Source organism: Lethenteron reissneri, chromosome 46, assembly GCF_015708825.2.
Source record: "Lethenteron reissneri isolate LAM-NWPU_2019-01 chromosome 46, ASM1570882v1, whole genome shotgun sequence".
NCBI lineage: Eukaryota > Metazoa > Chordata > Hyperoartia > Petromyzontiformes > Petromyzontidae > Lethenteron > Lethenteron reissneri.
Genome location: NC_083824.1, coordinates 9,610,778 through 9,634,868, shown reverse-complemented (window position 1 = coordinate 9,634,868; position 24,091 = coordinate 9,610,778). Strand labels below are relative to the sequence as shown.

The 24,091-nt window shown below is 45.8% G+C and overlaps 2 protein-coding genes across 4 annotated transcripts in view; one reads left to right on the top strand and one right to left on the bottom strand.

The window, feature by feature from the left end:
• Positions 1-1,979, bottom strand: part of KIAA0825 (KIAA0825 ortholog) — a 70,188-nt gene extending 68,209 nt beyond the window's left edge. The window contains 1 exon segment of the mRNA XM_061570608.1: positions 1,912-1,979. The gene's annotated coding sequence lies outside the window, so the exon portion shown is untranslated.
• Positions 1,980-4,118: 2,139 nt separating this feature from the next.
• Positions 4,119-24,065, top strand: SLF1 (SMC5-SMC6 complex localization factor 1). 3 transcript variants are annotated; one of them, XM_061570832.1, is made up of 18 exons: positions 4,119-4,218; positions 7,179-7,295; positions 7,946-8,024; positions 9,467-9,695; positions 10,480-10,648; positions 11,583-11,771; positions 12,396-12,455; positions 12,547-12,714; positions 13,595-13,767; positions 14,020-14,130; positions 15,028-15,199; positions 16,185-16,335; positions 16,935-17,080; positions 18,254-18,354; positions 19,406-19,521; positions 20,723-20,815; positions 21,215-21,400; positions 22,574-24,065. In XM_061570832.1, the coding sequence occupies exons 2-18, from the start codon at positions 7,179-7,181 to the stop codon at positions 22,981-22,983; spliced, it is 2,670 nt and encodes an 889-aa protein (XP_061426816.1). In that variant the 5' UTR covers positions 4,119-4,218; the 3' UTR covers positions 22,984-24,065. The 3 variants fall into 3 exon arrangements, with proteins under 3 accessions (XP_061426816.1, XP_061426815.1, XP_061426817.1); XM_061570831.1 differs by having other exon boundaries at positions 15,025-15,199; XM_061570833.1 differs by lacking the exon at positions 4,119-4,218 and having other exon boundaries at positions 7,259-7,295; positions 9,456-9,695; positions 15,025-15,199.
• The last annotated feature ends 26 nt before the right edge of the window (positions 24,066-24,091 follow it).

Genomic DNA, 24,091 nt, shown 5'->3' with positions numbered 1-24,091 from the left:
GACGCCTTTTGGTGTCATCTGGTCCAACACCAATGGAGACTAGGCTCTAAGAAAAGCTGTCTCGGGTGTGGACCAATCAACTTCAAGGACAGTGCATATCATTATCATCATCAGAGTTGTTTCTTTTTGTTTGCATTTTAACTGCTTGTGTTGTGGTTATTGCAAACATTATGCCTTGTATAAAGGTGTCAGTTTTTGTACCAGTTGAAAGGGTAAAAACATATTACTATATTTTGCCACTGGTAAAGGAGATCTCATAGTGGAATATTCTTCATACTTGATTGTAATATAATTTACAGCCCTTGGCCGTGGTCATCATGGTTGTTTGACCATACTTCACCACGCTGGTAAGTGTGGGTTGAGTGAATGAGGGGTCCCCAGGACTACTTCAGATATGCCTTGCCAACAACGTTATCAGTGGCCAGGAATCAAACTCAGGTCGTGTGGTTTGTAGCGCAGTGCACTTATACCATTCTACATCATTAAAGTGCGATATTAAACAGCACTGGCAATTGATTATATTACCGGGTAAGCGAGATCGCGTGTGAGTTTTAATGTATTTACATGGGCAATTGCCAATAGCATGACGTTTGCATATAGCTTATCACATGCAATTGCATTGCTCGACAGAGTAACTTTACACATCCTAATGCCCAACTGTAAGCTCGGAATTATAAGGTTGATATAATCCTTGGTGTTCGATTCCTGGCCACAGCTAACATCACCAAGCCGCACTCACCACCGACGTGGTTAGAGCATTGGTCAAACAACCCCCACACATCCCTGCCATAGCCAGCACACACACAGAGCCCTGCCATAGCCGGCACACACACACAGAGCCCTGCCATAGCCAGCACACACACATCCCTGCCATAGCCACACACACACACACAGCCCTGCCATAGCCGGCACACACACACAGAGCCCTGCCATAGCCGGCACACACACATAGCCCTGCCATAGCCGGCACACACACAGAGCCCTGCCATAGCCACACACACACACACAGCCCTGCCATAGCCGGCACACACACACAGAGCCCTGCCATAGCCGGCACACACACATAGCCCTGCCATAGCCGGCACACACACATAGCCCTGCCATAGCCGGCACACACACAGAGCCCTGCCATAGCCGGCACACACACAGAGCCCTGCCATAGCCGGCACACACACAGAGCCCTGCCATAGCCGGCACACACACAGAGCCCTGCCATAGCCGGCACACACACAGAGCCCTGCCATAGCCGGCACACACACACACATCCCTGCCATAGCCGGCACACACACAGCCCTGTCATAGCCAGCACACACAGCCCTGCCATAGCCAGCACACACACACAACCCTGTCATAGCCAGCACACACACACAGCCCTGCCATAGCCGGCACACACACACATCCCTGCCATAGCCGGCACACACACACAGAGCCCTGCCATAGCCAGCACACACACACAGCCCTGCCATAGCCGGCACACACACACACAGCCCTGTCATAGCCAGCACACACACACACACAGCCCTGTCATAGCCAGCACACACACACAGCCCTCCCATAGCCGGCACACACACACACAGAGCCCTGTCATAGCCGGCACACACACACACAGCCCTCCCATAGCCGGCACACACACACAGCCCTCCCATAGCCGGCACACACACACAGAGCCCTGCCATAGCCAGCACACACACAGCCCTGCCATAGCCAGCACACACACAGAGCCCTGTCATAGCCGGCTCACACACAGAGCACTGCCATAGCCAGCACACACACACACAGCCCTGCCATAGCCAGCACACACACACAGCCATGCCATAGCCAGCTCACACACACAGCCCTGCCATAGCCAGCTCACACACACAGCCCTGCCATAGCCAGCACACACACACACATCCCTGTCATCGGCATTACCTCCACGAGTCTCCGCGTCTCCGTTACCCTGGGATATGGTGAGGACATGGGGGTGGCGCGACTATGCGCAACCACGCGGAGGGGACGAGCGGCGGCCATATTGCTATGGGAGCCTTACACCCCCCCCCGCCCCACTCAATATTGCTACCGGCGGGGGGGGGCGACCATCGCCGTCACGTGACGTCGCATCGGCCACACGCCAATCACGCGCGCGTCTCCCCCACGCAATATGGCCGCTTGCGGGGCCTCACGGGCGATGACGTCGCGAGTGTCGTGCGTCTCGAGAAAATATTTTTTAGTTTTTTTTTCAGTTTCATTTCGACTTGTGAGCCGTGCGGCTCTCTTGACTCGGGTGCAATCGCAACAAACAAAAACATGAACAAAGAACATCTTAAAGTGACTACGCAGAAAAATCAAGGAAAAAACAGCAAAGTCTTCCAGAAAAAAACACAGTATATCAATGCTGTGTGCAAAAATCCCAGTGGGATGCAAGTCAAACAATAACAATAAGACAATTTAAAGTTATCAGGATAACTCTGTACTTCAACAAACAAACATGGCTAAACCATACGTTTTCGAAATCACCAAAATAAAGCTATAAAAACAATGTAACAGTGATCATAGGACCTGTGATTGGAGGGAATCCGATGAACTACAAAGCTTCAGTCTAGATTTGAAGCTTTCGTGATTGCAAGGATTGATACTCGGTTTTTTTCGGTAAAACGTAGGTAACGTCGTGATTTAATTTAGTTTTCATTTATTTTATTGTTTGACCTACGTGACTTTACCGAAAAAACCAAAGTAGCTTACAATGCTCTTTTTCACACATCCAAAAACACGAGTCAGTTCCGAGTATAGGAGATGTAAACTAATCACGTAAAAAATATGCAACTACAGTATCTATTTTTTGATTTAGAGCTTTCGTGACTGCAGGGATTCATCTTCTTGGTTCTTTCGGTAAAGTCACGTAGAAGGGAAATAATAAAATAATATAGTTTTATTATTTATAATTTTTTTTAATAATATTGGTTTATTCTTTTTATGTTATTATTTCCCTTTTATCTATCTTTTGTCCTACCAGGTAAAGCCCACCGAGCCATTTAACTAATTTTCAGAAGCCACCTCGCCACAAATAACATCTCAACAGTGGCTTAGGGGCCGTCCATAAATGACGTCACGCGATTTTAGACGATTTTTTACCCCCCCCCCCATCACACGGCGTCAAAAAGTCATACCACCCCTCAAATATGACGTCACAAAGCTCTGCCCCCCCCCCCCCAAAAATCGCTTTCAACTATTGTCATTGTAGGACGTATTAATGTGGCGCTGTACTCTGATTTTGTAGGAGAAAACATTTATTAAAAAGTCAATTTAAACACATTCCTGCGGAGGGAGCTGGTAGGAACGTTGGGTTGCTCGGTCAATGGCCAGGGTCAACGGCGGCGTGGTGTATTCCGCAAATATGCCGACTGTGTTGGCAGGCACAAGCCGGCGTGAGTAGGTTAAACGTTGAGTTTTATAAGGGCACCACGGGGTGACCAGCCCCTCCCCACCCAGCCCCACCCAGCCCCTCCCCACCTCCCCTCCCAGCCCCTCCCCACCCTCCCCACCCAGCCCCACCCCTCCCACCCCCCACCCAGCCCCACCCTCCCCACCCAGCCCCACCCTCTCCACCCTCCCCTCCCAGCCCCTCCCCACCCAACCCTCCCCACCCTCCCCACCCAGCCCCTCCCCACCCAGCCCCACCCCTCCCACCCCCCACCCAGCCCCTCCCCACCCTCCCCACCCAGCCCCACCCCTCACATTTTTGGATGCACGACGGACGGACACAATAATCCCCTGTGGGCTGGTGGAACCAGGTGGTTCCTACCAGTATTAAGTGGAACGTGTTGTCTATATTTATTTAAAGTTTCGCATTTTGATGTGACGTCACATTTCTCACCCCCTTGTCATACAAATGTCTGACCCCCCCCCCTCTTTAGGTGCGTGACGTCATTTATGCACGGCCCCAAAACAACAACAAACATTTATAACAAACGTGCGTTTACATTTCCTAGCGCGCTCGCACGCCTAGCGTCGCTTCCAACGCGCTCCAATTGGTCAAAGCCAAACATTAAAGCCGCGACGCGATTGGCTGATCTGGCCAAGCCCCGCCCCCTTAAATCTAATCCGGTCTACGATTTCTCAACGCGGCTGACGTCACCGGATACAAGTTGACCCCCAATGGGCGATGTCGACCGGCGGCTTTTGAAGTTCGCGGCGCGTGCGGTGTGGTAGTGGTGGTGGTGGTGTGTGGGCAACTCCACGGTACGCTTCGACGGAAATCGATTACTCTTGTGTCTCGTTGACATGCGGGTTTGTGCGCGGTTTGTTATTAAACCCGTTGGGGGTGCGTGCGTGCCTGTGTGTACACTGACGACGCGTGCCGACTAATGGAAAAGTACAGCGATTAATTGATAATGCTTTGGAAAAAAATAATACGGCGAACGGAATAAAATATCAAATGTGAATTGAATGTTGAGACAGAAGCAGTCCACATTTCCGCACAATCACGCATGTTGACTTGGCCTATACGATATGCATGTTGTGCGTTCAAGGGCCCCATAGTTGAGAGATGGGGGAATCAATCCCCTGCTTTATCCAGAACGAGCTTCAACTACCTACCCGGCTTAGCCAGGCACTTTGATTCTTGTCTTGAATTAATATCCCGGCCGAGGGTGGAGGTTGTGGGGGGGGGGGTTCCTGAGTGCTGATGTCTTGCAGGCACATTGCGTAACACTGCCGCGTGAGGATCAATTGCCGTGCAAAATATACCCATTATTGCGCCCCCCAAAATACAAAAGTCTATTTTTATACTTTTTGCATTGTGTACAGTCTGGAAGCTACCCACATGCCAAATTTCAAGTTTGTAGCATGTCGGGAAGTATGCTAAACATTTCGAACAGACACACATTCACAAATTTCCCTTTTATAGATATAGATTTCCATTATATATATAGATTACCCCCCACTGGTTTATCCAAAAGTATTTAACGAGCCTCACAGGCTGATGAGACCCGGGAAGGTCGAAATAAGTCCAAATGCTGTTGCTTTGGGGTCCCGCGAGGTCATTTGGCTGAGAGGAGCCAAAGAATTCGCACTTAGGTGGAGCGGCAGTGGTGGTTTGCTTATACATAAAACTTTGTCGATTCACGTAATTATCACACGCCCCGTCGCCAAACCACGGATGTTTCTATTGCAATTAGTGCGCTGTAAGTTATTCATCGTTACAATCACGTTCTGGGCCACAAATCTACGTGTAATTGATGTTTGAATTAGAATTGGAAAGAAATCGTCATAGCCAGCACACGCATCCCTGCCATAGCCGGCGCTGAATCAACGTTTAGGAGGGTCTTGCCAGATTTTGGGGTTGAGATATATATTTTAAAATCAACCATATCATCTCACATACATAGAGCAAACATGTAGGGTGGTAATTTGTCATTTGCGTAGATGATGAACACGTGCCTTAATTTACGACTTTTTTTGTAACGTTGATCCTGCCATAGTGCTTTGGTTGTCACCCCTTCCGTACATAGCAGGCGTTATAGGCTTGCAGAGATTGTTGTCTGCAGAGGGCCGATGTGCTTCCACGTCTGTGCTGGCTGGCCTCACCAACACGTGCTGAGTAGCGTGGTAACGGCGTGAGCAAATAATCTCATGACCAGCACGGTGTGGGGAGGCACTCATCTAGCAGTGGATTGGCACGTTCATTGATTTCAAAAACATGTATCCAACACACTGAGGATACGGTACATACCTCATTTGCATTGCATGTCTCCATCAAAGTATGTGCATCAATGATAACAAGATTGGCCTTTCCCCTAAACCCTATCACAGCAGAGCGTCCTGTTAGTTTTTTGCATTAATATCAGATGTAGCACACAGCCATGCTCCAGACAGACAACATTGGCCAATGGGTGCCAGCAAAATTTACTGCCCTCACCCAGAAGGATTCCATGAATTAAGAAGGATCGATGGCCGTGCCTTGTTTTGTGTTTTTTTTTTCCCCCATATCGTTTGAGTGTAATTTGTAAAAACGAAATAACGCTTAATAATTTCTGAGAGACTTCCATGCATGTACATTAATTAAGTTTGATGCTTCGATGTATCGTTATTACAGTTTGCTGTACCTAATGCTCAGTGGTCTAGCATGGTGTAAGGAATGAAATGGGATACCACCTGTCAGATTACCCCATTCTTCGTTGACTGGCACATTCGCTCTTCTGGCCCCCAGTACAATAGCACTGCCCGCACACTGGGTAGCCACGCAGCTGGTAACTCATTACAGAAGGTAATTGGGAATCCCCACTTGGGATATTCAAATAAGCCTTACAGCAAGGAGGCAATGATTAAACTTACATTACCACTGATAATGTTTTTAAACTTTTTTTTTGTAATGAGGATTAAAGAATAGACTTGCCATGTCCTTGACCCCCTCCACCCGTTCAAATTTTAATCTTTGGATGAATAAGAATTCCCGTGTGATTATCACGAGGATTCACTCTGTCAACGTAGGCATTATCAAGTCTGATAATTTCAGGTAGGAATGAGACCATAAAAAGAACAATGAAACCGAATACTGTTCACCTGGTAGAACTTAATGTCTCACCTTCACCTAAAGCTTTATTGTTATTAAGTGTGAAACACACGTAAATTTTTGGTTTAATATTTGGTGTACTTTTTCACGTTAGATTTATATTCAAATAGCTTCCCATAAATGCCTCTATCCCACTTGCAAGGTCCAGCAATATAGGACACGCACAGTCCCATCGACTCTTCCTGTTTGATATGATAATTGATCCCAGGAATGTATTAGTAAGTATGTTATCCATTGACCTCACAAACACAATTCTTCCCATAATGCAATGTGCCACCGTCATATTATAATTTGACTTTAATACAATTTTTGTTTTTTATATTTTGATTGTTAAAATTTGAATTAAAAAAACTGGTTATCTGGAAAAAAAATATGAGCTAGATTTTTATCAGGCCACATCGTGTAAAGTGCAGTCTCTAATGCTTAGCCACTGTCTCTGGCCTCTCTATGTGCTCTGATGAAGGGTCCTTGCCTGACACGTCACCTATGATATGTTTTTTCTTTCAGGGCAGTGTTATTGACGAATGCATGCTGTATTGTTTGTTGTTTTGTAGTTGTGCACCTCCATCAATGCAGCGTCACAAATCAAGTTTGTTTAATTCTCTGAACAATTCTTCTTGTGGAGCAGATGGCGCTGCCTCCTGATCATTTCCGGAATTTCCAGATTTCTGGCTTTGTGTGGACGATGAAAGTTGAGCTGGAGAAGTTGATTCTGAAATTGGAGGGACGCGTCTTGCCTGGCAAGGTGCTTGTGCATACTTCTTATGCAGTCATCTGGTCCTTTTATACTTCAACGGTGTAAAACAAGATTGAATCGACATTTTTTCACAAATGTATATTTTATGAATGATGAAGTGTTTTTTTTTTATATCACGATCATTATGTAGTAGCAGTGTTTATCTTCGTTGTTGAAAAAGTAAGAGTAATACATGTAAGTAAATCTGAACTTCTTACTTTAAGGGGCCTCATATGTTGAATCTCCATTTTGGGCTGTGGTTAATAGAAAGTTGACTTAAGTCACCACTTGTCCACCTCTGTGCTACAGGCAGAATGTTGCATGTTTATTTGCATCATGCCACCAAATTTAGAAGAAGAAAAAATGTGGCAGCATTATTTAATTACCAAATGCTACAACTGCAGCATCGGTGCCTGTTCACCAATGACAGTACAACAAATATCCTTTAAAATATATCTTTAACCTTCATTTGCTTAATTGACTGATAATGAAAAAGGTAGTTTAAAAAGATATATATTTGATGAACACTCATTGGAGGATGGCCCCAAATGTGGATACAACATTTCTCAGTTTAATCGCACGACCGTTCAAAATGAGATCTATACAATTGCCTTCTCAAGTGACATGGTTTTTCCTGTTTATGTCATGGGTCTTCTCAGGTTTTTGACACAGATTGCACGCACATGATCATTGCGAAACCGAACTACAGTGAGAAATATCTCTCAGCCTGTGCTGCAGGTATGAATACAATTTTGTCATTGGGGTGGTTGGTACTGTTAGGCCTAGTGTTGTGTTCATGTTTATCAAGTTAATTGTTATTTTTCCCTTCATCTGGATAAAGGCCTTCAGATGCCGTGTTGGTTATGGAGGTTGTTGAACTATACTTTACGACGCGAGTCAATGCGTGTTGGTGAAGGTGGGAGAAGCCAATATATAAGTCACTACTCATTAGCTGAGACTGGTAATCTAACTCGAGTTACCAGATTCAGAGTGCAGTGGGCTTACCACTGCACCATCAAAGATAAATTAATAATCTCAATGAGTGATATATTTGTTATGATATGAAATTATCTACAATCTACAGGAATTAATAATATATATGCTACATGTGCTTGTGCAGAGCTGTGTTTGAATGGTGCTGTTTATATACTTAAACAAAACTGCAAATAAGCATGCAACATCCATGCCTGGGATTACCATAACTTTGAAATGGTAATTCAGTACAAATTAATGTATGGCCAATTTGTGATATACTGAAGTAATTAATATGTTATGTACATATACAAAGTAATTACACTGAGAAAAGAAAGGAACACTGAAAGTAGAACACATGTATTTGCTAAATTATGTATTATTATTAATTATTAAATTATTTGGTTATGCTGTTAATTATACTTACAGATACTTACAGATAGAGAGGAACATGTTTAGAGAATGCCATTAGAGAACATAAAGCAAGCTCGTGACTTTTAAGTAAGTGGCCTTGTACTCTTTGTTTTTTTCGGTAAAGTCACGTAGGTAAAAAATTAAATTTAATAAATTAAAACAACTACATTTAATCACGACGTTTCGGGCGCAACACAGGCATCCTTCTTCAGGAGGGGACAACGTAGCGAAAGCACAACCACTTAAGTGTGTAAGTGGGCTTGGGCAGAACACTTTGCAAGAAGTAATAATTGTCGGTAGTCAAGACTATTGACGGAGTAACAGCCAAAGAAGGGAATGTGCCTGAGAGTACATTTACCATGGAGATGGAGCGATGAAATCTGCTCATTTGCAGGTGCTATATGGATTGCTACATCCATCAGTGGATTGATAGTGGATGAAGATGGTAAAGTCACGTAGAATGGAAATAATAAAATAAATAATAAAAATTTTACATAATAAAATAATTATTTGACAATAAAAACATAATAAAATAATTATTTTATTATGTTTTAATTTACTTATTTTATTATTTCCATTCTACGTGACTTTATCCAAAGAACCAAGAAGATGAATCCCTGCAGTCACGAAAGCTTTAAATCGAAATTTAAGATGATGAGGATTTGTTACCGCAGAATGTGAAAATTACTGGTGTCGGGGACAAGGGAGGAGTTGTGATGAATCGTTCCATGTCTGTTGTACATGGTGAAGGCAATTTGTAACGAAGGACCGTGTGTGTGTGAGTGTTCCTGCAGGAGTTTGGATTCTGCGGGAGGATTATTTAAGAAAGAGCGCAAGCGCTGGCTTCTGGCTGGAAGAAAGCTTCTATGAGTGGGGAAATTCTGGCGGTGCCACATCTGACTTCGAGCTGGTCGCCCGCGACTGGAGGAGACACATCCAGTCAGGAGGGTCATCGGGAGCCTTCCAGGGCTGGAAAGTCGTGCTGGACATAAGTGATATGAGCAGGCTACTTACGTTCTGCAGGCAAGCAATATTCTTAATACTTTTGTGTATTTTTTGCTATTGTGCTGCACAGCTCTCAGATGTAATTTCGGGTTGTAACTCGTATTGTTTCGCTCCGTGTGCTGAAAGTTTTTTTTAGTTCATGTCCAAACAAGAATTTAATTCGGTTGCAAAAGTGGTGCAATTTGAAAACGCATCGGAGAGCAGTATTCTCAATATTCCCCAGCAGGGACAAATATGGTGACGGTTGCCAGAGCTCACATGGCCGCTCGCTGTGTGATGGCTTGGTCAACTATCAATTATCTGGGGTAATGGGGACAGAGAGGTGGCCAAGATAAAATAAAGACACGTATTTAAGCACGGAGGTTTTTGCCACCAATATGAATAAAAATCGATTTTTGGGTCTTGCACTCTCCTCCAGCCGACATAGCGAATTAATAAAGTTTCCCCGTGAACAAACATGCCATCGTATTACTTCTTCAGCACGCATGTGGGTTGGAGAACAATCCACAACATGTAACAATTGGGTATGACCTTTTGTTGGTACTTACAACCCTGCATCAAACAGTTGTCAGAATTAAAAAATGTCCTCCAGTCTTGCGCCTAAAATAAGTGGTCTGTTGTGACGAATGTGCAATTATGTTACATTATGTTAAAAGTATTATAAGCAAACATAACCATCTAGTACAACCAATAAACTAGGACTAACCTGTTCAACCATTTAAGTGTATATTTACATATCTGCGAAGGGTTTTGTTGCTATGTGTACATTTTCCATGGGATGTGGGTTTCCTTTTGCACATAGGATACTGAAAGCAGGGAAGGCTGTGGTGTACGAAGGGAGTCTGCCAACCTCCGACGCTGTGGTCACACACGTACTCAACGATATCAACTGCGACACAAATCCCTCAGCGTCAAGTCGCTTTGACGTCCTCCATTATAGCGTGAAATACATCGCTGACTATCTGCGTCAGGTATTGTCGAGATGTTACCGATGTTATTGTGTCATCTGAATGCTCCGTGGATTTTGTACTAAGCACATTTGAATGGAGTTTTACACCCCATGTGATGAAAGTAAATATTTGAATCTTGAGCTATAAAGCTCTTGATCACAGATGTCCAGTATACATAACCCTTGCGACACCACCATACACAGCTGTCCCAATACTCATTGCTTTGTGCACTGCTTTCTCAGGAGGAGGGGCTATTGTGTTTCACGATGTTCCTTGCTTCCTAATCCAGTGTCAGGTACATGTGCTTACCTCCACGAGAGGTTAAGAGGAGACAGGCGGCTTACTTAACCAGTGCTTACAATGTTTTGGTTACGTATTGATCATTGCATTTTGATAGTAAAATTATGACGTGAAAAATGTAAGGACCAATTGAAGCTTTCGTGACTTCAGGAATTACTATGCTCATTGGTTCTTTCGGTATGTAGAAATAATATGTTGAATAATATGTAGAAATACAATTTTTATTTTATTTCTATATACGTGACTTTACCAGCATTTTATAACACTCAAATTAGTAATGGATTGGCATGATGGCACAGTGGTTAGTGCACTGCACTATGAACCCGGTGACCAGAGATAAATTCATACCCCTGGCTAACAGTGCTGAGGGATATCTTCACTTGTTCTCGGCTACCAGTGTGGTGAAGTGTGGTCAAACAACTCCAATGACTGATGTGGCAAGGGAAGGGCTTAATCCAGCAGTGGATTGACAAAGGTCTGAACATGTATTGTATCGTACCAATCACCTTAAAAAAAATTAATTATGTGTTGTCTAATCGCTCCAACTTATAAAGTTGCATTTATCATTTATGCATGTAGACAAGTCTGTTTCACATACTAGGATGTGATTCTATAGCTTGTTATAAACCTTAATGTACCTTTGGTGTGTTCCCAGGGACCTAGCAAGGGTGGCAGCGAGAGCAAACATTGCAGCATGTTCAGCAACCCCCCAGCATTCACACATTGCCTGGGTCCGGCATCAGCAGGCAGCGAGCAAAACCACCTTTCCTCCCAGACGCGTGCCGTTGACCCAGAAAACGAAATGCGTACAATAATCCAGAACGTCTTGAGCACATCTAATAAGGTATGCTATGCCGACTTTGTGAATCAGTATGGAAATTGTGTGTTGATGAAGGCATGGTGTGACTCGAGCCTAAAATGTAGTGCAAATTGCTTATTTGTTTTTAATTGGCCTCGGTAATGCGCGTGGTGTTTGCTCATCGCGGGATTTTTGCCCACGCTCTGCCGACATAAAACCGCAGTCGTTTTTATGTGAGTGTGCTACAGAGTACAGTACAACGTCGTATATATCCGGCTTGCTGTGGACTGATGCATAGTCGGGAATGTCAACATCTGTGACGTTTTCACCGTGTACAAATATGTTGGCGAACAACAATACAGTGCACACCGCTTTAAAGCACATGGAAAATGCTTTACTGTGCTTTAGAAGTAAGTCAGTATATTCAAGATTATAAAAATGCAGTACTGTATGTGAAATGTTTGGGTTGTGAACATCTGCAAATACGAAAGCACGCACTATATGTTGTAGGTGGTTAATTAGTTCGGGTGGATTTGTGACGGTCGGATATGCGAGGCTTTATTGTATGTGTTCCACCCAGAACTTCATCGAAGCGTAATTTAACATTTCCTTGAGGTTCGCAGCAATTAATGATTTTCTCTCTTCTCTCCCTCCCTCCCTCTCCCTTAGAGTTCTTATGTTAGCATTACGTCAGGCTACGTTCGGATCCACCCGATCAGCTTTTCAGAGGTATGCTTATTTGTGAGCTGAATGTAACGCTCGAACGTGTGCGCGTGTTTTTGTTGAAGCGTTCTCTCTTGTTTTCTTGGTTGCTCTGAAGGGAAAGCAGTGGCTGTTGGATGAATTGACGGCTAAGAAAATGGAGAGCCTGGTGGAATGTGGTTTTTATTTTGAGGCTTTGCAAGAGGTTGAGGGCTACCTGACAAGGTCACCTCTCTATTGCCCTCCTGCAGGCACACTACAGAACATTCTAAAGCACATTCTGAAGGTAAGAGGTTCCCTCCCCGTCACTTCTTAATTACTGCGGGGCTCTATTCACACGGAGGCCATAAAGGAACTGAATGCTGGTACTCAAGTGCACATTAACGTGGGTAAGGGAAGGACAAAGCGGACATAAATGTCTGGTGTAGCGCAACTTAACATGCCGGCGGAGGTGCTTTCTAAGCTTTGTCTAGTCAGCAGTCTGAGCGCCTTCCCGGGATAGTTTTAGTATCTGCAGTGCACAGAAACGCTGGCGTAAACCCAGCGCAACTTCAAAGGGATTTCAAAACTTCGAACCCCCCCGGCACCAACCAGCGCGGCCGCTTTGTGAACGCGGCTTATTAATGTCCTTTAGTCCAAGAGCTTAATTCATGTTGACTAATTCTGTTACAAACAAGTGGAGTAAGGGCTGTTCACCAAGAGTCCATCGCGCTTCTTTGTCAGGGTAACACCAGGAATCATGCTGGCCGCCTGCTCCCACCTCCTGTGCTGAGCTGACCTCAATAAATTGTTCACGAACAACACTTTCGCCTTCGGAATACAAATCGGTTGTGAACAAGCGAGATCTTCGTCTTTTTTTGTTGATGCTTTTTTTCTCTCACACTTTTGAGGGCATTTAAATAAAGTTGTGAGTTCGCGCCAAAGCAATTTCCGCACTAGCCTTTGTTTCTGATACATTTAGCGAGAAAATGGTAATCCCAGCTTTGCTATCGGCATAAAATCATTGTGTTTGAGCAGTCGGCAGCATAACCACATGTTGTTTGATATTGCTTTGTGCACCATTCTCCCCAAAATGGTCAGTTTACTGTTATCATTACACTGCTGCTTCACCGCCGGTTGCCCAAATATGCAGCCCGTGTAATTGCGAAAACAATGTGTCTCTGCAGAAAAACGACAAGAAGCTAATGGAGCAATTCTGCAGAATTTTCGATTTGCTGCTGGCAATTTACCCTCCTTGGGTCCACTGGCAGTTTAGCGATTATTACCTGTGGCTTCTCCGCATGCCTGACGACACGGAGGATTGCGAGGGCTGCTGGGCTCTGCTTAAGACCCTCATCAGGTACAACACTTGGCTCTCAGATATTGTAATTGAGTGATTAGGCTGCAGAATTTGTAGACCGTGGTGATGGGCGTTTCGAGAGCGCTGGCTGGGGGTGTGGGGTGCTGGGGGTGGGGTGGGGGGCGGCGGGTGGGGGGGGGGCGTTACGTCATGGTGTTAAGCTGTTGGTTGGAGCACATGGTTACTTGGGCTGCGTGCTGGGATGTAGCGGTGAAGTGCATGTCCCTTGTGTGTGTGTGTGTGTCGGCGCAGCACCTGCATGAATGGGGATGACCGCACCAGACAAAAGCAGCAGGTCTACAGCCAGCTCTTGGTCTGCTTTTGTAAACTGTTTGAAGCTGAGCTCTTTGAACTGAACACAAGGTACTTGCAGCTAATGAACATACGTTGCATATGTTATATCCGTTGTTATTCTCTAAATGTCTTTTCAATTCTATGACATGACTTGATCAGGTATATTTCTTATGTCAAGTGTATTTCTTATGGCAACCTGATGTATTTCATTGCCTGATCAGAAGCGTTTACTGACAATCAAGTCTGCAGCTTCCAAGGTTCTGTTATGGAACACGGCACTATCAGCTGTACTGGAGCTACAGGTCCCAATGCTATTGCGGGAGATAAATACTCAAATACACAGCCACCAATCGTGAACAGCACATGCCCATCAAAGCACTTAATTACTCGTCTTAATTAGGTAATTTACTTTAAATGAGTATTGCAAATTATTTCAGCGAAACTGAGCTATTTGTGTTTTATATCCTTGCCCCTGGCAATGCACATGTCGCGTGGCCCCGTCTCAACGAGAAGCATGAGAGCGCGACGACACACACTGGCGGCAAGATATTACACGCGTGCCAGTTTTACTCTATAGCGGTACTGTTTATGTGATGTTTGATTGTACGCACTGTACTGAAGCAGAAGGAAATAGCATTAAATGATGCACATTCACGATATCATGCATGGTTCCGCTGAAAAGAAAAAAAGCCACATCTCACACGGTCCAAAAATAATCATCACAATTGACACAAATGCATTTGCCTGCAGAGAGCATGCTTTTAAATCACGCGTAATGCACTCTCACACACGTGGGCACTATGAATGCCTATCTTCATCTTCTCGCGTATGGCTAAGTGAAGTCTGTATTTGTGCTTAAATGGAAGTCGCGCCGCCGGTGCATGTGATTGCGCTTTGAATGAAAGTGGTGCTGCCGATGCCTGTATTTGTGGATAAATGTAAGTGGCACCACTGTGTGACCAGCAGGGCGACGGAGAGAGGATCGCACTGCTCGCGACCAAACAGGTCGTCGGTCTTAGTGCAGGTCTTCTGCATCTCCTCCGGCTCTGTCACGCTGGCGCCCAACAAGTTCGACTTCTTCATGGTTCAGCTGCGATCCGCCTGCTGCCGCCGTACGCCACAGCAAGACAACAACAGTGTACGTGCGCTGCGACTTACTTCGCGCATCGCCCGGGTTATGTTTTATGCAAGGTGGTGCCAGCCCGTCCTGTGGACGGGGTGAACCCTTTTCTGACCTGGAAACGTTAATAATCATGCCTTGCATGGGTATGTGACTCAGTTACTGCATAGTGTGTCTTGCCTTTGCTGCTGTATAGCTTTCTTATGTGTGTTCAGGTTGTACCATGTGTTGTTCAGCACAATGTCGAACGTTTTGCTGCACTTGAAGCTAATGCATTAAGCCTTGCAAACAAGGGCCAATGCATTAATCCTTGCAAACAAGGATCAATGCATTAGTGAGGTGCATACAATGTACCCATTAGTATACGACTGGTAAACTACCTCCAAGTGAACGAGACCAAATCTGAATGTGCCCAATCTCAGAAGCTAACCAGGATTGAGCCTGAATAGTGCTTGGACTGGTGACCACCATGCATTAGAAGTGTTAGAGGCTGCATGGCTACATGGTGGGTAGCAAAGTGCAGTGGAGTAAAAATTATTTTCCCCCTGTACTTCTATGATTGCATATCTTTGGTCCACTCCTTCACCCGTCCCGCTCAAACCAACTTCACGAAGTGGGGTTACATAACTAGGACTTGCACAGTGTGGGAAGTCCCTCATCCAGCAGTGGATTGACTTAAGGGCTGTATGCATGTACTTACTGCATCATGGATGAGGTGTATGGCCATATGGATGGGCAGTAAGGGAGTAATGCTACAATTAAGCTTGTACATTGATTGTACGTGTAGACACATGCCACACTTAATTATTTTGCCAGCCAGTGCCATGTACACCTAGTGCCGTGTAGGGATGGTTGCCACTGGGTGTCGCCTTGGTTTGACTGCCACAGGGCACTGAAAAGGATTGACATGAAATGCGATGTAAGCTGCTTTGATGTTCTTAGTCTTTTAAGCAACAGCAATATACATGCAAATCCGTATCCTTACTCTGCTCCGAATGGGCAGGTTTGTGCAACTCGGCAAGAAGAATACCAGCTGCTGCGGCTGGTGCAGTGCTTGCTAGGGGTCGTGCTGGAGTTCAGCCTCCTGTGGAACCGAGGCAGAGCCATGGAGGACATACAAAAGCATGCCAACCAGATGGCCATAGAGTGCTCAGGTAGAACAAGGAAACTGCATGTCCATGTTGTGAGGCCAACAGGGCTTGACTTGACAGCGTGCAAAGATGTGAGCGTGCCTCATGTCTGCCGACACACACTTTGAGTTGCTTGTATGGCTTTCGCTTTCACCCTGGCATTTGTACCTCTTTTACCCCGCACATCCAAGCTGTGCCGGGACCAGCAGCTCAGTGCGGCTCAGGAGGCACCGGCAGTGGGTAACACTGCAGACGCCGAGCCGTGCTGCTGACGTCACGCACGATGAACGTGTCGAGATGCGTGAAGACGATGCGGTGATGCCGCGTCACACGCAGTTTACGAGCGGAGACGAGTGTAGATGACGACGTGACTAACGGTGTTCCACTGCATCACATGCAATGGAAGGGTCATTGGTGCCACCACCCGGGCTCTCCTTGGCCTCGAGCCAGATTCAGGTGGCCTTGCGAGACCAGAGCGTCACAGTTTGGTTCCAGGACAGTATGGAAAATAGCCAGCGGAAAACCACCCTTACTGTGATGGCCCCACGTTGACTCATCGGAGGTGCCAGCGGGGAAAAAGTGGGGTATCGCTTCTCAGCCCTGTGAATTTGTTGCCCGCGCAGATTTCCCGCAGCCTGCCCTGGAGACCCTCGTGACAAGCCTCACGTCGCCCTGGCTGCGGATGCACATGTGCGACATGCTGCTGTGGCACATGTTCGTGCAAAACAAATCGGAAGTCATGAAGATGCCCATCAGCCTCTCGAAGATTGTAAGTAGCCCACCCCTCTTGTACGTTGTATAAGATCCATGCAATCAAATGTGTTGAGGGGTATTATCCATGCTGCCGATTAACCGCAAGATTTGCGACAAACGTGGGTACAAATTATCTTCGTGCCCCGATTCGATTATTAGCTGCTCCTCACTCAGCAAGTAAACTGATTATGTTCTTGCGTAAGTAAACATTAAGATGTTTTTTATGCCTAATTGGTATTATGTGTTGTATGCATTGTCTATAAGAATAGGTTTTTCCCCTTTTTTCTGGCAACAAAACTGAAACCTTTTTACAAGGAATCGTTTCTGCGTTAACCACAATACTTGTGGTCAGAATGCAAACAAAAAACCTACTCTGATAATATATTCATTGCCCTTGAAACTAATTGGTCCACACCAGAGACAGCTTTCTTTTGAGCCTCGTCTCAAACGGTGCTTGTAAAAATGTTTCAGTTTTGTTGCCAGAAAAAAAGGGAAAAACCTATTTTGATATTTTGGTACCGACAAGGAGGTCTCATGATGCATTGTCTATCTTTTGGTTTGTTCTGAGCTATCCCTACCCGCATTACCCTCGATAATCGAGAGTGGACAGTGTTATCAATAGACAATTAACGATTCACCGCTTGTAGATTCACTTAATTTTCTCAATGCCATTCGAGAATAAATTCTATTTTGGCATTGCTATGTTTGGTAATAATAATACAAAAAATGTATATAGCGTCTAAGTACTATAAGCAACTCTAGATGCTGTACACATTTACATTTAAGTAATGTGGACAAAACATCAAATATCACAGTCCATGAGCAAATTTGACAGTAATACTTGAAATGAACTAGGGTTAAAATTCGATTAAATATGCAAACCTCGAGTGGTTGCAGGCAGTGATGGAAATCCATGACAGCTTACACTCTCTGAAAAATATTCTTAAGTGTGCAAATTTGATGCATGTTGCATGGCCTTAAGAATTGATATTAATGAATGAATGCATCATTCCACCCATAGATAAACGCAATTATTCAATTCAAGAGCGCTCAATATCCGTGAGAGAAAGAAACGAACGTGCGTTTTGTGCGCTCACCTTAAATAATCCCGGCTTGGTGGAGAATAGTTAATTGCTCGGTGCTGACTGAATAGGAGCATTTGCTTGGAATGTCTCTGACGCCTCCACAGAAAACCGCTTACTTCTGCATCAAGAGATTCAGTGCGGAGCGGGTGAGCCAACAGCAGGGCAGGTGCTATTCTGCGACGGGTGAAGTGGACAATTTGTCGCTGTGAGTTCATCACCGCATGGCATCGCGCGCCTCGCTCATGCAGCGACCAGTTTTTGCGCGCCCACAAAACTTTCCCAAGCATTCGCTCGCGGGGTTCGATTGCCGTTCATGCGTCGGCAAATTAGAATGGACGTCGTCCACAGAAATCTGTTACTTTTTCTATGCAACGTCGTGCTGTTAATAAACACGTATGGGCTTTGGGCAGGATGTGCAGCCAGAAGAAATGATGGCCCGAAACTAACAATAGAATGGCAGCCAACGGAGAAAGCATGCCCAAGAGGATGACCAGTGTGGAGATGGAGTGATGCGATCAGCTCCTGTCCAGTATCTAGATGGAATTATGGCATCCGTAGCCCTTTAGGGATGGTAACGACTCTGAGAGGGCTTCATCTGGCAGGAGATAGATCATGGCTTTTGATTTATATATTGACGTGGCATTGGGCAATAGTGGCGAGGCTGGGTAAGATTAACTCTTTCCCATTACGAGACGTCTGCAAGTTGCAGGGTGGGTCCTGTTCACCGCTGAATCTCGGAACACGTAAGCGGTTCACGTTAATTTTATTTAGGGAGGAGTAGCGGAATTGTTTTTAAAGGCATTGTACTCAACGCAGAGAACTGTAGCGACACGACCGCACTGTATGATAGCTGGCGCCAAACTGTGCCACGGCCTCCCGCATCGCCTTGTGGGAGCCTCGGTAGCGATAAAGTTATTTCATTTTTTATTTTAGTTCCGTTCCAATGGCATACACGTACGTACACTTATGTCATAGGAACGGAATCAGAAGAAAAACTGATGACGTACACGTACGTCATCGCAATGGGAAAGGGTTAACTTCTGTTAATCTAGTTTTCGGCTATTAGCTTACAACATGCAAATATAATTACGTGAAAACAATCAGATGGACCAGTGGTGGACTTGATGGCTGCTTTTAAGTTTATCTTCCCGCAATACACCTTTACGAATTGCTTCGGTAATCATTAATTTTAACGGTAAGTTTTTGTTGCTGCCCGCGGCGAGTCTGCTCAAAACACGTGCGCTTTGTTTTGGTAGGTACGATGGCTTGGTGGGACGGTTGAGGAAGCAATCCAAGGAGACGGATGTAAACACACTGGAGACCATCGATAGGGACGCACTCAGCAGCGCTTGCAAGAGCATCAACAGCAAGGGTAATGCTGCCGCACGAACGTAAAGGCAGCAGCCACAAGAGACGCACTTATGAAACGATTGCACTGCAGGTGCTCAAACTAACAATACATACACCACCGGGTATTTCCCCCAACGATGATAGGAGCTTGCATTCCCCAGGAGTACAAGGCTGCCGTGCCGTGTACAGTACGGTGGGTCGGTGATCACTCGGCTTGGCTTCACCGTGCACCGTGAACGGCACCGAGGTTTTCTGTTGAACGTGCAAAAAATTAAAATCACTCCACACGTCCCCTTCCAGTCGCCGCCGTTGCCCAGACTACTTTTCAGAATATAATTTTCTTTGTAAAACGGTGTTCCGTTACCCATGGTGCTTTATGGTTGCAAAGAGACATCCATCATTGCATTTCGCTTTGACCTTTTTTCTCCCCCCCCCTCCCTTACTACCACCCCCCCCCCGCCCCTTCCTCGGTGGAATCGACATAACAAGAAAGTATATATTTTTTTAATCCGAGCGGTTTTAAACTTCAGCAGAGAGCTGTCAGCCCAGTTCACTGACGTTGCAGGTGCACTGCATCTCGATCACATGGCTGTTAAGAAAATTATTTCCATGCGCAACATTTTTGCACAGTGACCCCAGAAGAAAGTTGAAGTCTGAAGGGGATTTTGTAATACAGCTATGGTGGATACGTTCATTAATACATCTTTCTTTTCTTTTTCCCTGTCTGTTTACGAAACCGCTTGGGCAGCACACTCTTTGTACGCGCTTTTCAGCGTAACATTTTCTAGACGTTTCACACCGGGTGCAGCATTATACTGTTTATTTTCCCTTTCGTTGTCCAATTTTTGTCAAAAAATGCCTTTAATAAAACACAGTGAAGTCAAATCGCTTGAAAAACATAATTAAACGGAATAAAATCTGGTTCACGTTTTCAAAACGTAGCGGTCCCAAATTGCTTGTGATACCTCTTAAATTGCCTTTTTTTTGTTGTTGCAAAATTGCAATTGATATTTTTGTTTTCACATGACCACGCTGCATATTTAACAATTTCTGTGAAAGCGGTTCACAGTGCTTTTGCCTCATCTAAATGCGCGTTGGCAGTCGCGCTTTGAAGTTTTAACTTATGGGCTTTTTGTTTGCAGAGCCGGCTAACGAAAATAACGTATCGGTTACAGCCGTGCTTAAGAAATACCCCGTGCGTGTAACTGTATCGTACGCCACAGGTGAGACCCGGCTGCACAAGGCTTGTATAAAGAATGACGTCGCAAAGCTGAAGCAGCTGCTGGAGATTCCTGGCACAGACATCAACGTGCAGGGTCCGTGCCGCCACGCAACCACTCCGCTGCCGCCGCCGCGGCGTGCTCGCTCCGGCGCTCTGCTCCGCTTGTCAAGGGCGCCCCGTGTTTTTCATTGCTTACACATGTATCGCGCCGAGCCTAGCCGCCGCATAAATTATTGCCTTCACTCGTGTGCACTTTTTTTTTGCTTCTCGTGTTTCGGCCAAGTGCGCTATAACCTACCGAAAAGATATTGCCAGCTGTGTTCTGGTATTTTTTGAGTTCGTACTGACTCTGCTTTCTGAGCGTATTGGCACCGTTTCCGACACACCCCCCCCCCCCCCCCCCCGCCAGCTTTTGAGTGCATCGTTGCATCTGGAGAGTTAATTGGGGTGTCTGGGAGCTAAGCCCCGATTGCCCCGGTGCGCTTGACTACAGACTGCGCCGGTTGGACTCCCCTGCACGATGCGTGCTTCCACGGCAGCCTGGAGTGCGTACGCGAGATCCTGCAGAGCTGCCAGAGCGTGGACCTGCACGCAGCCGTCGACGGGCGTACGCCGATGTCCGAGGCCTTGGCGCGAGGACACGGAGACGTCGCCAGCCTCCTGCTCCAGCACGGCGCCGGTCGGCGAAGCGTCCCTCCTCACTTTTGTCACTGCTGCAAATGCAACCTTCTCTCCGATGCGTTTTCGGGTTATACCGTATGCTGTTCGACGTGATGTCCCAAAGGGCCGTTTCGAAGTGACCATGGGCCACATACAATGAACATGAAGGTCGTAAGTTCTCCATCCCCTGCATTACAATTTTTCATTAATTCAAACTCGTCCAAGTCAAGTCAATTTATTTTTGGTTACCACGTGGCACCTTTCTGGCACGAACCTGCCACCCAAAGCGCCAGTTATAGCTACATTGTTATCGCTCTTCAGGGATATTCAGTTGTACGTGCTGGCAGCTTCACAAATATTCAGTTCGTGAAGAAGCCTCCAGCACGTGGAGAAAAATATTGGACGTCATTCGGAACAAAACGCGGTACAAACCGAAAACACGGGGAGAGCTACTCGGCGCAATCACAACCTACACAGTAGATTTCATCAGTGGGAGGTCGCTTATTCTCCTCTGCTGCCGCTATTGTCTGGAACTCAATTTTCCCAGTCATTCATGCTGTCAACTGCCTCTGCTAAAGTCCACGCTCAATACGTTCCTTTTTCCCCCTCTACCTGTGTGACCTGAGTGCTTCATTTGCTCCATAAAACATGCCCACTGTTTCTTTACAGCGTCTTGACATGCGGTTGCATTTGAATGCTACATGATGCCAAATTGTATCAATGTATCTGGGAATCCGAAGATAATACGCTTGTACTCAAGGCATGTAACGAAACACATTTGCTACATGAGTATGCGACTAAAATATATGTACGGCAAGCATACTGCCAGCTTGTATTATACAAATATTATTCTACGCTCATTTCTGTGCTCCCCGCCTTTGCCAACCAGCACCGGGTTGAAATTTGCTCAAATATCCCAGAGCCTGGAGAGGCCCTCATCAGGCAGGGTTTTGCCAAAAGGGCTCAAATCACATAATACACAAGCTCTCTCCGATGGGTTGTGCCGTGCGGTGTTTGGCACGATGTGCAGTGTTTCGCTTCAGGAACTGACCGTAAAAACCACATCGGAGAGGTATACAGCACGACCACCAAAGCCTATGCAATAGTATATAGGCGAGTTTTTCCTTGTCATTGCGGAGACAAATATTACAAGTCTCTTGTGTGTCCACCGCCACCCTTGTGCTCGCCACAGAGAGAAATCAGGATACGGACAACTCCTTGCCCTCTTGCGCCAACCCGGCAGTTTTCGTCTTCCTCCTGAAGCAGCTGCTGCAGGATTACCTGCGGCTGCACCACGTCCTGGAGCTTCTGCAGAGCCTATGGCTTCCGGGAGACTGCACGGAAGGGCTGAGAGCGCTGCGGATGATTGCGACGGACGGAAGTCCGAAGCCCTGGTCTCCCACGGAGATGGACAAGGAGGTGGAACGCTGTGCCGAGGACCTAGTACAGGTGATGGCGCTGCACGAGCACGTGCCCGCACTGAAGGCCTTCTTGACGGAAGTGGTGGCGCCAAAGCCCTTGTCTGCAAAGACAGAAGGCCTCCTCCGTGCGCTCGACTGCGACGCTTCTTTGCCCCGGTTCCTCGGTTATACTGCACAATGAACACTCGACAGATCAATCTTGATTTCTGAGAAGTGGTTTCTTGTTCGGACAAGTGTTGAGGTGGTACTAGTCTCATGTTTACATCCCTGAGCCAGTGGTGGAAATTCTACGTTCTTGTAGTGGGTGCTGTTCTATCCATAAGACAATTTTGTTGAATTCCACCGTAAATTGGTGAGGGGTACGGGGTGGGGGAATGGTGGGGGGTGGGTTGAGAGGTGGCTGGAGCCACAGGGGCTGTGGTGATTTTGTTGTAAACTCGTTATTATAAATCGATACAACTTTGCAAAGTGTTTATTTATTACGTTTTAAGAGGGGGGAATGGGGGTTTTGTACAGGGAGATGCTGGAGCCTACCAAATCTTAATATATATATTTTAATAAAGTGCTTTTTAGTCAAAGTATTCTTCGTTACAATAAGTTTCTCATTCAGTGTAATGTGTAAAATAATATTTTAAACGTTTTGTCTGTAAAAATGCATCTTTCTTGGGGAATCGCAGCCCATGCACGGATTGTGGTTGCCTGCCGTCAAGAATTAAGTCGAGCCTTCTCAAACCTCATCTCGCAATGCTCAGTGTTGATGCTTGGTTCACTGTTGGTTTCAGTGATGTAAGCAGAAATACAGACATCAGTAAATCCCAACGGTAGTAGTAGTGATGTGTTAATAACACAGTTTGTTTCACGGATATAGAAATGAGCAAAGGTGCCAACCCAATTAGGGAAATGTAATCAAATGCAAAGTTCATTTACACATTTAATCGGACCGATGCAGGTCAAAGACTTAGCTGGAGTTTTTGTTTCCGTTTTTGCAGCAGATGTTGGTCAGTTGTGACAACCTGGCACGGTTGTGATGAACCCAAGGCTAAGGAGTAAACACTTGGAAAAGTTGATTGCTCAGTTAGCTAAAGTCGCGGGGCGGACACACAAACGAGCGTCCTTCGTGAAACCATTTGGCTCGGCCAAAATGAGCTCACATTGTACTTTGATTTGGCTTAGCAAAGTATCGTACAACCTCAATTTGTGTACTGGAATTTAAGCAGAAAACGAACGTGGGCAGAAATTTAGGAATAACGGTGGGAGGAAAACACACATTTGGCACACCGCCTGCTAAT